Source organism: Pocillopora verrucosa, chromosome 14 (genome assembly GCF_036669915.1).
Source record: "Pocillopora verrucosa isolate sample1 chromosome 14, ASM3666991v2, whole genome shotgun sequence".
In the NCBI taxonomy this organism is placed as follows: domain Eukaryota; kingdom Metazoa; phylum Cnidaria; class Anthozoa; order Scleractinia; family Pocilloporidae; genus Pocillopora; species Pocillopora verrucosa.
Window position 1 is genome coordinate 10,030,231 of NC_089325.1, and position 11,808 is coordinate 10,042,038.

General features: G+C 40.9%; 2 protein-coding genes across 4 annotated transcripts in view; both read left to right on the plus strand.

The window, feature by feature from the left end:
- The window catches only part of LOC131797818 (uncharacterized), a 7,030-nt gene extending 4,380 nt beyond the window's left edge, over positions 1-2,650 (plus strand). For all 3 annotated transcript variants that reach the window (XM_059115485.2, XM_066161874.1, XM_066161873.1), the window contains 4 exons: positions 1-163; positions 455-648; positions 1,321-1,665; positions 2,001-2,650. The exon at positions 1-163 is cut by the window's left edge and continues 342 nt beyond it. In XM_059115485.2, the coding sequence (XP_058971468.2) occupies positions 1-163; positions 455-648; positions 1,321-1,665; positions 2,001-2,445 (1,147 nt within the window). In that variant the 3' untranslated portion in view covers positions 2,446-2,650. The remainder of the gene's footprint in view (positions 164-454; positions 649-1,320; positions 1,666-2,000) is intronic.
- A 1,069-nt stretch (positions 2,651-3,719) lies between these two features.
- LOC131797832 (uncharacterized) lies at positions 3,720-11,796 on the plus strand. Its single transcript, XM_059115497.2, has 6 exons — positions 3,720-3,879; positions 5,059-6,035; positions 6,802-7,303; positions 8,028-8,221; positions 9,258-9,602; positions 10,171-11,796. The coding sequence occupies exons 2-6, from the start codon at positions 5,110-5,112 to the stop codon at positions 10,616-10,618; spliced, it is 2,415 nt and encodes an 804-aa protein (XP_058971480.2). The 5' UTR covers positions 3,720-3,879; positions 5,059-5,109; the 3' UTR covers positions 10,619-11,796.
- The last annotated feature ends 12 nt before the right edge of the window (positions 11,797-11,808 follow it).

The window sequence follows — 11,808 nt, forward strand, 5'->3', positions numbered from 1 at the left end:
TGAGGTAGCGGCAAATTCTGCAGCTGCGGTCAACTATGACTCAGGATTAGCGCAAGGTGATGAGGCGCCATTTAGAAACTTTCTGGTCATGATTGGACTCTCCTTCGGTGCATCTCTTGTAGCTGATAAGAGGCACGAGAAGAGACGTCATATCTGCTTACAGGTAATTATGTTAACCGCGTAAATTGGCGTGCATTGCATGAAATTTGAAGCCTCCTCATTAACCGAGCTAGACAACGATCGATGACTTACTGACTGACTGCCTGACTTTCTGACTCACTGGCTGACTGTTTGACTGGCTTACAGTTGAACGATGACTGACTGACTGACTGACTGACTGACTTACTGATTTAACATTCTGACGACTGATCGACTGAAGATTAAAAAATTTAGAAATGGAATAACGAAAGGGTCAATTTGTATGAATAGTTTCTTTCATTCATGTTCACTTTAGAGTCTTCCTATTGTAATAGAACTCCTCCGAGTCGTTCCTTTGGTGTTCACTCTTGTCCTCTATGCGAAGAATGACGGTGAAAAATTTTTGGTAGCAGGATTGCTGATACACATTGGTATTACCGCTTTAATAACCTTGTTAGGGTTAATGCCAACTGGAGCAAAAAATCCTGGAAGATTGGAACGACTTGCCAGGTAATGGTTTGCTTACATGCCAAGCGGAGACTATGCGCGAGTAACGCTTCAGCGGAGTCCCATACCAAGGGCACTCTGGTTTTATTTCTTCATGATCATTATGGACATATTGTGGGAGAAAAAGTGACCCGCTGATTAGCATTCTCTAGTCCATAACCACAATGGAATGTATTATACCTGATGTTTAACCTATTTGTGGATATATCACCTTTTCTTGAATTCAAGGGACGTATCAGGTCATTTTCCCGTGGTGGTGTATCAAACTATAGGGACAGTTACCATTGGCGGAAATTGTGCACCCTGATAGGTGCTAAGATTAGGGGAAACGGGGACGCGATATTTGAGAGTTAACAGGAAGCGTGAGCCACGCAGGTTCAATAGATCGTTTTCATATGACGTGTCACTGAGGCCATCGTGGTAACCAAAACATAAAATTATCCACCATGTTGGTGTAGGGGTAGTCGTGTGGGATTTGAACCATTTTAAGTATACAGTAAACATTTCCTTTGTTCCAGTTAATTTACATCGCTGCTCACTACGTGATTAAAAGTGTCCTTTATAGTGGAAATCCAAAATGGTGGGTCTCTGGTTTAAAACGATGAACGCAATTCAAGGTTCCTCGCTCGTAATTTCATTTTATGAAAAAAAAATCAAATAACTTTTTCTCGACAGATGGTTGACAATCAATACCCTTGGTGGTCACTATCATCGTAAAGCGATGAATGTCATAAATGTTGGACCCAGCCCGCCGGCTGTTTTGTCCCTAAGTGATGGCGGCCATCTTGAGAATCTTGGCATTCTCCCCTTACTGAAGCTGAGGCTTAAAAAGATCGTGGCAGTAGATGGAGGAAACACTATTTTGGATCAAGACTACGCGGACGCCCTATTAACTGCTCTGGATATGGCTAGGAAAAAGTTAGGCTGTTCATTTTCAGCCCTGGATGGACGAGATATCGCTGAGGATATTCGGGATAACTTCGTTGAGAGGAGCCCTGGGTCACAGCCAAGCAGCTACAGGTACTTGATGTAAAACTTGATGGATAAGCACTCTTTTTTGTTTGTTTCTTTTCAAGGTAATCTTTGAAAATATATTTGTTTAAGTTTCAAATAGTCAATTTTTTCATCCATTTTAGAGCGAATGGATTTTGGGAATGGCTGATTTTTAATTTCGGGTGTAATCTTAATATAGCAAAAAAATTAAACATGTACCTCTTAATAATTACATTTATATAGCGCAGACCTCTATATGGATATATTCAGTGGTGCTTCACAATATTGTCAAAGTAAAATTACGTAAAAAGCATGTTTCCTCTTACATGGTTTACAGGATTGTTTTTCTCTTGTGCTTACAGATTCAAAGTTTATTATTATGAAAAGAATGTTAACTGCGACGGAAAGACCAAAGTTGGCGAAGGAGAAATTCTCTATATAGCTCCCAGGCATCCAGGCAAAAGGGTGAAAACCTCGCCTTACGTTACATGGGAGCAAGCGTTGCGTGACATCGACGAAGATCTCGAGGCAGGCCTTTGGGGCGCTGGACCTCAGTTATCATCAGAAGAGGCCGATAGATTAACATTCTGTTGTTGTGAATGTTGCCATGGAAACACGTGTCGTGGCTTGTCCGAAGCTATGTGTGGGGTTTTTCCACAACATAGTACTGCTAATCAGTTGTTCACGCCGACACAGTTCTCCGCCTATCACAGGGAGGGATATCGCGCTAGCATGGAGGCTAAAGTAGCTCAGTTTGCGTCCGATCGAAAGGAAGTTACCTCCGCCCCAGGAACTAACATCGTTTAAGTAAAAGTAAACACCGTGGAACTTCTCTGTGATTAAAGATGGATAAATAAAATAATGAATGGTACGTTCTGGGCTCGTTTGTCTATCAAAGAAAGGGATTTGTCTTTCGCATGAAACAAATAAACAAATTGGAGTACCCCACGAGAAATTGAACCTCATAGCCTCTGATTTCGCAGTCTATTGCTCTACAAGTGAGCTCAGAAAAACCGTCACGGTGAGTCAGCTCATATATCAAGATTAACATACTGCATACTGCATACGGTCAGGATCAGCAATGTTCAAATATATTGTCGTTTTTTTCTTTAAGGGTTGAATATTGATTCAATTCAAAGATGTCAAAAAAATTCCAATATCTGAATATGCCTCATATATCTCATGGATAATTACATTTAACAACTGTTAATGTTTCTAGTACGAAAAAAATCATTTTTGTATCACTAAACCCAGTGATGAGTGTTCAGTAGCTTTCTTTGCATGCCTTGCGTGTCTATGCTGTTGTCTATTGCAGACTACGCTGTAAAGATTGATGCCTAGTCAAGGAATTTCTTAGCTGCTTGTTAAATGATCGTTCCAAAAACGCAAGCTTGTTATTAATTGTCCAAAAATAAGACCCTTTTACTCAAGAAATACTCTACAGTTCAACACAGGATCAGTGATTTGCGCACTTCAGTGACGTTGACATCCGAATTCCGGTCGGTATTGAAATACGCGATTGTTGAATATAAATCAGTACATATCAGCTAAATTCCGTTGAGTAAATGCCAAAATTCAATAAGGTTCAGTATAGGAGCATCGAATCCACTCCAAGGTTGGGAAATGGTCATTTCTTTCAAACGAATAATTAAAAAAATTGAAGATCATACATGACGAGGCCGCTATAGCGAAGAATATTAAATGCATGTGCTGTTTTGGCTGACCAAACAAGCTTATTTTCTTTAGTTAAACCATTTGAGTGATTGCAATTCTGTATTGTGTCGGTTTCTGATTTACACCGTTGGGATAATCAGTTTGAACTAACTCTACGTCGATTCTTGATTGCTATGTACATTTTTTGTAATCAGTTTACAAGGAGAATATCATTTGTTTTCAACACCAAAAATAAGAGCTGATTTAAGATCTTGAAAATTAACAATGAACATTTTTCTCAAGCTTTCTTCAGAATTTCGGGAATGTTGCAGTAGTCAAATATACATCTGCTGTGACGGAAATTAAACGATGTTGTCAATGCGAAATTCACAGCTATGACCTTTTAATTATTGCGTGTCCTAATCGAACAGCACGGTTGTCACGATTGTCATCACCTCCGGTTCGATGTTTGCTTACTAATTCAAGCGTAAAGTAATACGCTCGCTAAAGGTCACTGAAGTGAATCAAGCAACCTTTTCATAGTGGTCGGCGTGCTTTCTATGGTGAGGACATTGATTTGCAGGAGAGGTGAGGTTACAGGTTGTTTGATCTCTAGACATACGGCTTCTTTCAAGAAAACGATTTCAGTTTTGTTTTCACGAAAGACAAGCTACTACAGCTCACTGATCCAAATTATGCGGTAATGAACACTTATTTGCCGCTCAGAATTCTCTGACAAGTTTGAATGGATTTCGATTTACAAGGACTTAAGTAAAGAAAAATTGAGATCATCGTTTGCTCTCGGTGCTTTGAAACAATCGAAAGCGAGCTGTTAACCTCAGTATTCGATAGAGAGCAAGGACAACATCTGCATCTGTGAATATTTTAAGGTGCATTCCTTACAAAATAATTTTATTGCAGCTCAGCGATCGCATCGAAAATTAATTATTATCTCACCGCGTTGTTGCCCTTTTATATTAACTGAGAACAATACATTTTGAATAATTTCGTGGTGAAAATTCCTTTACAACTCAGTGAAAAACAGCAGAGTTGATTGAGATTTGATGGATGATAAACTGCACGCTCTGAAAATTCTTTGCGTAGTAACTATAACCACGTATTTGGTAGAAACCAGCGCTCCTTTCTCCAGGCATTGATCTGCTTCTATTGAAATATTTTAAACATATACTTCGTACGACTCAATTAACTAAATTACATGTAAATAATTCTAATACGAAAGTGTGTTATGAAATGTGTTGTCATGCACGAATTTAGACTGAAAACGTACTTTCATTCCTATTTTTAAGTATAGTTTCCATTTGCCCTCTTATTGACATATTTTCTTGTTCAGTGTTACTTTCTTGATAAACATCGATCTGACGCTTTTAGTGGAAACTAATCCCACAGCTGATACTTCTGCATAGGTGGTTTCTTTGCTTGCTTCGAATACGCTTTATTTTACATGATTAGAAGAACTAAGAGAAGGGGACTGAGGATTTTGGTTGTACTAAATAAAATTAACCTTTAATTGACTCATCCCCTGACTCTGTAACATTCCCATGACCCCCCTCCCCTCATTGGCGTTTAATTGATGGTCAATTTTCCATAGTCCCCCATCTATACTCTGTTGGCGACGAGAGCTGACCCCCCCCTCCGTTTACCCCCGAAAACCAATCCCCCAAGTATCCATCACCCCCCTCCCCCCCCCCCTTCCCTCACAGTGATAAATGATGCCTGGTTCCTGAGTTTTTTTCTATCTCCTTCTAGTTTGTAGGAAATACCTTAGATAAGTCCGATATCCTCCTCCATAATTGAAGAATGGCGAGAATTGGAGTTGCTTTTTCCGGTGGTGGTATTCGGTCAGCGTCATTATGCTCGGGTGTCCTGCGCAGACTGCTGCAGAAGAAGGTTAACATAGATTACCTAAGCTGTGTCTCAGGGGGTGGTTACACAGGCACTGCATACCTTGACTGGAAATACCGACATGGAAAGAAGGACGACCCCGAGTGGCACAAACAGTTCTTCGAGAACATGCGCAATAGAAGTGGCATCTTTTGCAACTGGAAGAAACCCTGCCAAGGAATCTTGGATTCCATCATCTTGTCCACCATGGTGATATTTGTGGCTTTCATTATTCCAATTCTCCTGTGGACCTCCTACGCATGCCCACTAGCCTTTGTAGTTGATTTCCTGTTTGGACGTATTCTGAGAGGAGGAAGCAAGCCATGCAAAAAACTCGCCAAGCGCGATCCTAAAATATCATTGAAGGAATGCGAACTTGAACGCCATACATCTCCAGAGGTGGTGAATCAGCAATTTATCCTTTTTGCAGTTCCTGTGGCGGTTGTCATTGTTTGTGGAGTAGTAAGAGGTATGATCCCGAAAGGAAAAGGATTCTTCAATTTCCTCATCATGTCATGTGTCGTGTTCTTCGGCCTGGTGTTCATTCCGTGGTTCATCGACAATTTTCTGGCTTATATTCCAAATTGGATGAAGATCCTCATCATTTTGCCGACTTTTATTGTGTGGTCTTCGTTCCCGCTCATGCGCAAAAATGCCACGCTGATGTTGGTAATTTATTTCTACTCTTTCGTAATTTACTGGAGGGTATTCAATGGAAGAGTGTTGGAGACAGAGTACGATGATGAAATATTTTTTATGCTGCTGGCGATTTCAACCCTCTTTCTATGGAGTGCGCCGATTATTGGTACAGTACAGCAACGTATAGGTCACGTGTACAACAGGTAAGGTTAATTTTGCATATGAACCAGACATGAATTTCCTGGTTTTATCAGCACTAACGCTTTGAATCCTAAGAGTGACTAGCATCTAATTTCTCCGCGCAATATCAACCCAACAAGATAAAGGAAATGATCACCAACTTAAGAAGCTCTTGATAGTTAAACAAATTCTCCTTTTCAGCGCCTTAGGAAATGTATAGAGAACACTATGGAGAATATGCATATTAATGTTAGGGTATAAAGGTCAAGCGACTAGGAGTAGTGCTACTTTTCCCGGTTCACAAATGAAGTTAGAGTGGCTTGGCTCAGTGTAGAGTCTCTGTGGCTCAGTGGTGGAGCATCTGAGCCGGAATTTGAAGGTCTGAGGTTCGATTCGTTCTTTTGGTTTTGTTTTTTATTTTTCCTACGCTCATGACAAGACTTCTTCCATTGAGGAGGACTAACAAGGTTTATAGAGGCTTATGGCTATTCAAGCCGGGAGAAAGCCTATCTAACACTAACAAGCCTATGGGCTAACCTTCAGTTCTAAGTTTCAGTTCTAAACTTCAGCATCCCCCTACCAGGCAACTCACGGCGTTTGACTCTCCTCCGTGTCCTTTCTACATAAAAATTGACCATTAAATCCGGAACTTGGACGGGGCATTTGAACAAAATTTTGGCCCCGGAGGACGGGAATTTAAGCGAACCAATCTGTAAAAGTTCAAATGCCCGGGGCGTTGCCCGGGGGATAACAAAGCTTCGGATTTATTAACGTATAACTGACTTGCAGATGGCGCATTCAAAGAGCACTCTACACATCAGCAAGCGTCGGTTGCTGTGGTTGTGCTGGGATCTCATGGCGTGACCTTTTTCTTCGCTGTCCGAAGTGTCCACGCTCCAGGCCACGAGGAATAAATATTTCCACAGCTTTGACACTAGAGGACCTTGATGATGTGAAGCCAATTTACATAAGCGGTATCACCATAAACAAATGGAGACGGACTAACTCCCCCAAGGAGCCAGATTATGAACTATTGATGATGACACCTCATGGGATTGAACGACTTGATCGGCCACCCAATGAACGTGAGTTTGATGGCAAACTTATGCCTGTGGACATTTACCTGTCAGATGCCATGGCAACGTCAGCTGCTGCCGTGGATCATCATATGGGAGCGAGGGAGAGTGATGACGCGTCCTTTAGAGATTTAAAGGTTATTCTTGGAGTTTCCATGGGAACGGCCATTGTTTCAGACGAGCGACACGAAGGAAAAAGAAATTGTTGTATTCAGGTGAGAACACCCTCTCTCTCTCTCGTTAAATCGTTAGCTATGATCGTCGGGCCGCAATGTTTAATGATATACGGATTGAAATTTTTCCTTAAACCTTTAACTCCCAAGATACCATCAGTAATTCTCATTATTGTCTGACATGCAATTTGTATGATGTCAATTTGGAGAATTTGGTATTAGATCAACTAATAATTCCCTAGCTAATATTTTACTTTTTTCTCATCACTTCTATGCTTGATATTGTACTGTTATTGTAAGGAGAAACTCTCTCTTGATCACTCATGGGCGGTAAAGGGTTAAAGAAACTAGTTAATTTAAGTCCTGTAATTGAGCCTATTGATCCTGACCCAGTCTGAGCTTATTCAGGTTTCTCTGTAGCATGAGGCGATTAGGATTATACCACTCCCCCCTGGATGGAATGCTAGTCCATCGCAAGGTTACCCCCCAGCATTTCATTGAACCCATTTATACTTGGGCAGAGAGAGGCACTGTGTGAGTGAAGTCTTTCTGTCTAAGAGCACAACACATTGACCTGGCCCGGTCTTGAACCCAGACCTCTCAACCTAGAGTCCAGTGCAGTGATCAGTAGACCACTGCGTGTCCCGCTTAAAGGAACAAGGATTCACACAATTTATTTTGTATTCATTCAGATTCATTTTACTCTTTAAATTCTTACCACCAGAAACAACAATATCTAACTGTTTTTAGTTTGGCTTGTTTCCAGTTCTTGCCTCTCCTTGTTGAGGTAATCCGGATCCTTCCTTTGGTGCTGTGTCTCATTATATTTTGGCACACTGACCAGCGACGTTACTTAGCCTACGGCATACTGAGTTTCTTTGCTATACTTGTGTTGCTCACATTGACTGCGCTCGTACCAACCGGCGGAAGTAAGCCTGGAAGGCTTGAGAGAATCGCCAGGTAAGTTTGCTGTTCACTGAAGTCATCCATTCGAAATGGAAAAGTGATACGCTGCAGCCATAGACTTCGAGCTGGGGCCACGGTGATTGAAACGCTAGTTCTATTAAAAAGAGAAAAAGAATTATGAAAAAAAAAACCGAGAATGAAACAGATACCATGGTGTGGTCATTTGCCTCAAATATTGCTTGATTGCTCAAATCTGGACAGGGATTTATACTTAACCGTAGGATTTGGAACGCAATAAGCAGAAGTGAAAAACACGATTTGTTACCGCAGTGCGCTCTCTCCTTTTGCATTTAAACTGTTTTATGCACAAAATTATTAAATTTTCTACATCGTGACATGCGTTTATTTGCGAACCGTTCCACTCTAGAGTGCGCTTTGCGGCTTGACCAAAATGAAAGAAGTTACAGGAAAAGATGGCTGGAAAGTTTAGGCTGAGTCTGACGTGCCTCTCCCAAGTATAAATTTAGTGCTACTGCGAGTTGAACAAGGAGGCCACATGTTAAACTTAACAAGTTTAATATGCGGCTTTTTTTTACCCAAGAGAGAATCTGATTACCAAAAACTGAAATAAGTATCTTGGCTGACTTTTGTCTTGGCCGCTCAACAGATGGTGTACTTTTGGGATGTGGCCGTAATGTCAAAATACAACTAGGATCAATGGCACATTCCAGCCACAGAATCCACAGTGAAACAAAAATACCAGCAACTCTAAGACGCCGTCGCTAAAAAAAGTTGATTATTTTTTGTTTCTTCACTTCAATTTCAAAGTTGAACAACAAGGGTGTCGGTTTTTATAAGCATATCCAGTATAAGGGAGAACTTATACAGCTCAGTGCATGTTCAAACCCATTCAATTTAGTGTTTCCTGTGATAATAAGGGGCAAAAAAGTGACCGGTAGTGCTCTTTTTTTTTTTTTTTTTTTTTTTCAAATTTTGGGTTTGGTGGTTGATTTTCTCCTCAGACTCTTTAAAATCTTAAAACTATGCTCAGAGGATAAAGAAGCATACTTTCCTTTTCATCAAATCGTAGATGGTTCACAATCAACATCGCTTACGTCAGCTTCGTCCGCAAAACCATCGGTATGATCAATCAAGGTCCCAATCCCCCGCCGGTTCTGCGTTTGAGTGACGGAGGTCATATTGAGAATCTTGGTATTCTACCTTTGTTGAAGTTGAGGCTGAAAAGAATTGTCTCTGTCAATGGCGGCCGCACCATTTCAGACGGGGACTATGGATCGACTTTGCTGGCGGGTCTGGATATGGCCAGGAAAAAGTTGGGTTGTTCTTTTTCTGCCATGGATGGGCGAGACATTGCAGAGGATATCCGTGATAACTTTGTAGAGAAACCCCCAGGTTCACAACCATCCAGCTACAGGTTAGGAAGGAATAGAGAATTCTATGTTAGATATATTATTGTTGGATGTATTCTGATGTCTCATGTTTTATCACAAATACATAAAACCAGTGTTGGAACAGAAAGAAGGGTGGGAATTAAGAATCTCTTCCTTTCATTTTCTTTTCTTTTCATGAGGGAAAGGCCGTGTAATCGTGTTGTTTGTGTAGATGCAAATAATAATAGTTTTCTAAACAAATAATTTGTTTGTCCCCCTTCCTCCCCCCTGTCTCTCTTTATCGTCCTCTCTCTCTTTCTTAGGATGTGTAAACAAAAAGATAGAATAAATGGCAGCAAACAAACTGTCCCCCTTCCCCCCCCCCCCCACCTCACGCTGGGAGTACGTAAGTAATGTTAGTCTATCGAAGGTTACCCCAGAATCTTCCTGGTATTACACGTGTGTACCCTTTCCGGGGTGGAGAGTGGCACTGTGAGAGTGAACCTTATTTTCCAGGTCAGCTAGTGTGCAAGTCATAAGCCAACAGCGTCTCTTACAAAGTGGTACTAAGGATGATTAATAATTATTACTAATAGTAATCCTGTTACTCAGGTTCAAAGTCCATTACTATGACACCAATCCTAATGGCGACGGCAAAACCAAAGTTGGCGAAGGTGAAATTTTGTTCATTGCGCCTAGACACCCAAATAAAACCGCACAAAAGAAGACTTTTGATTCCTGGGGAGAGGTTTTGCGTGACATTGATGTTGATCTCGAGGCTGGCCACTGGGGACCTGGGCCGGAGCTATCGGCGGAAGAGGTGGACCGTTTGACCTTCTGTTGCTGCGAATGCTGCCATGGTAACACGTGCCGAGGATTGTCAGAGTGGATGTGTGGGGCGTTTCCACAGCATTCCACTGGGAATCAGTTTTTCACACCAGCCATGTTTACCAGCTATCACAGGGAAGGCTATCGCACATGCATGGAGGCAGAAGCTGCTGAATTCCTCCTTGAAGGCCAACGACCGGAGTCTGCAGCCACTGCATTTTCTTCGATATAAACGGAAAAACGGTTTTGTCTCCGCGCACTTGAAGTTACCCTTAACAGCCAGGCGAAGGCAGTGTGGTGTCAAATTGATAGACATATATAAAGTATTAGTTATTAACATTTCGTTATCGTTTTTGTGTTCCATTATATTTACACGTATAGTTTTTGGATTTAAATGTAAAATTTAATCCAACATTTTCTATCAGCATATTAGATCATGCAATATTAGTGAGGTGTGCGTTCTGATAGGTGGAGTGATATATCATTTCTTATAATAATCACGCGGCACAAGGTGATTACAATACTGACGATTAATTGGTAGAATGTGTTGATTCATATGTAAAATACTCGTGATAGATGCAAAATGATATACCATATCTCAACTAAGGAACCATGACGAAGAAAAACATCATAACAGTCAAACTGTCAAAAAGTTTCTTTCTATATCTCATTATTCGTTGAAAGTGAAATATTCAACCAATCAGAGCTGTTGATATCTCCTGCACTGAATCAATCACTAAAACACAAAAAATATATTGAAAGCAAGATTAATATTGTAATCATATATTATGAAATACCAGAATCTTTTTTCCGATGTTTTGAAGGCCTTTCTTACTTTCTTCCATCTTTAACCATTAAAAGCAGCCAAATGAAAAACAGTGCTTTCTGCTCTGCTTGCGGGCCATATTTAAGGCTGCACTCTAGTACGTACGGTCACGTGGTATGACGTCACTCCTGAAACAGTTCCCTAGACTCAGCTCTGAAAAAATCGGTCCTTAATACAATTACAACCACACCGAACGCAACAAAGAAGAGACGCTTAAAGTAGTCATACGCTTGAGAGAGCTAGAGTTTTCTAGATTATTCCGTACCAAAGCTCTGACAAAGATCGATTGTCCTGCCGTTCGTTTCAAAGCTATTCCTGAAGGTTCCCGTCGCTCTGACGAAGGGCGAACGCTTGAAATTTCAGCTTTTCAACTCTTTACGATGGCAAATTTACGTTATCAACTCAGTTGATAATGCTAAATTACCCTGTTTTACTTTCCCACCGACGTAGCACTACAGTTTCCTCAGAAAGTTACCCTCTTCATTCTTGAAGGTGTCGCCTAATGTGCAGCTAGTAATTACGGGGCCCGGTTAGTGACATCTCATGTCTCTTAATAACTTTATTTTCCCCACCTTAACTTTACTTCATTTTTTTAC

Excerpts from the sequence above, each read along its gene's own strand:
- LOC131797832 (XM_059115497.2), top strand. The coding sequence starts at position 5,110 with ATGGCGAGAATTGGAGTTGCTTTTTCCGGTGGTGGTATTCGGTCAGCG. Across the intron at positions 7,304-8,027 it reads AAAGAAATTGTTGTATTCAG|TTCTTGCCTCTCCTTGTTGA; the intron begins GTGAGAACACCC and ends GCTTGTTTCCAG. Across the intron at positions 9,603-10,170 it reads TCACAACCATCCAGCTACAG|GTTCAAAGTCCATTACTATG; the intron begins GTTAGGAAGGAA and ends CCTGTTACTCAG.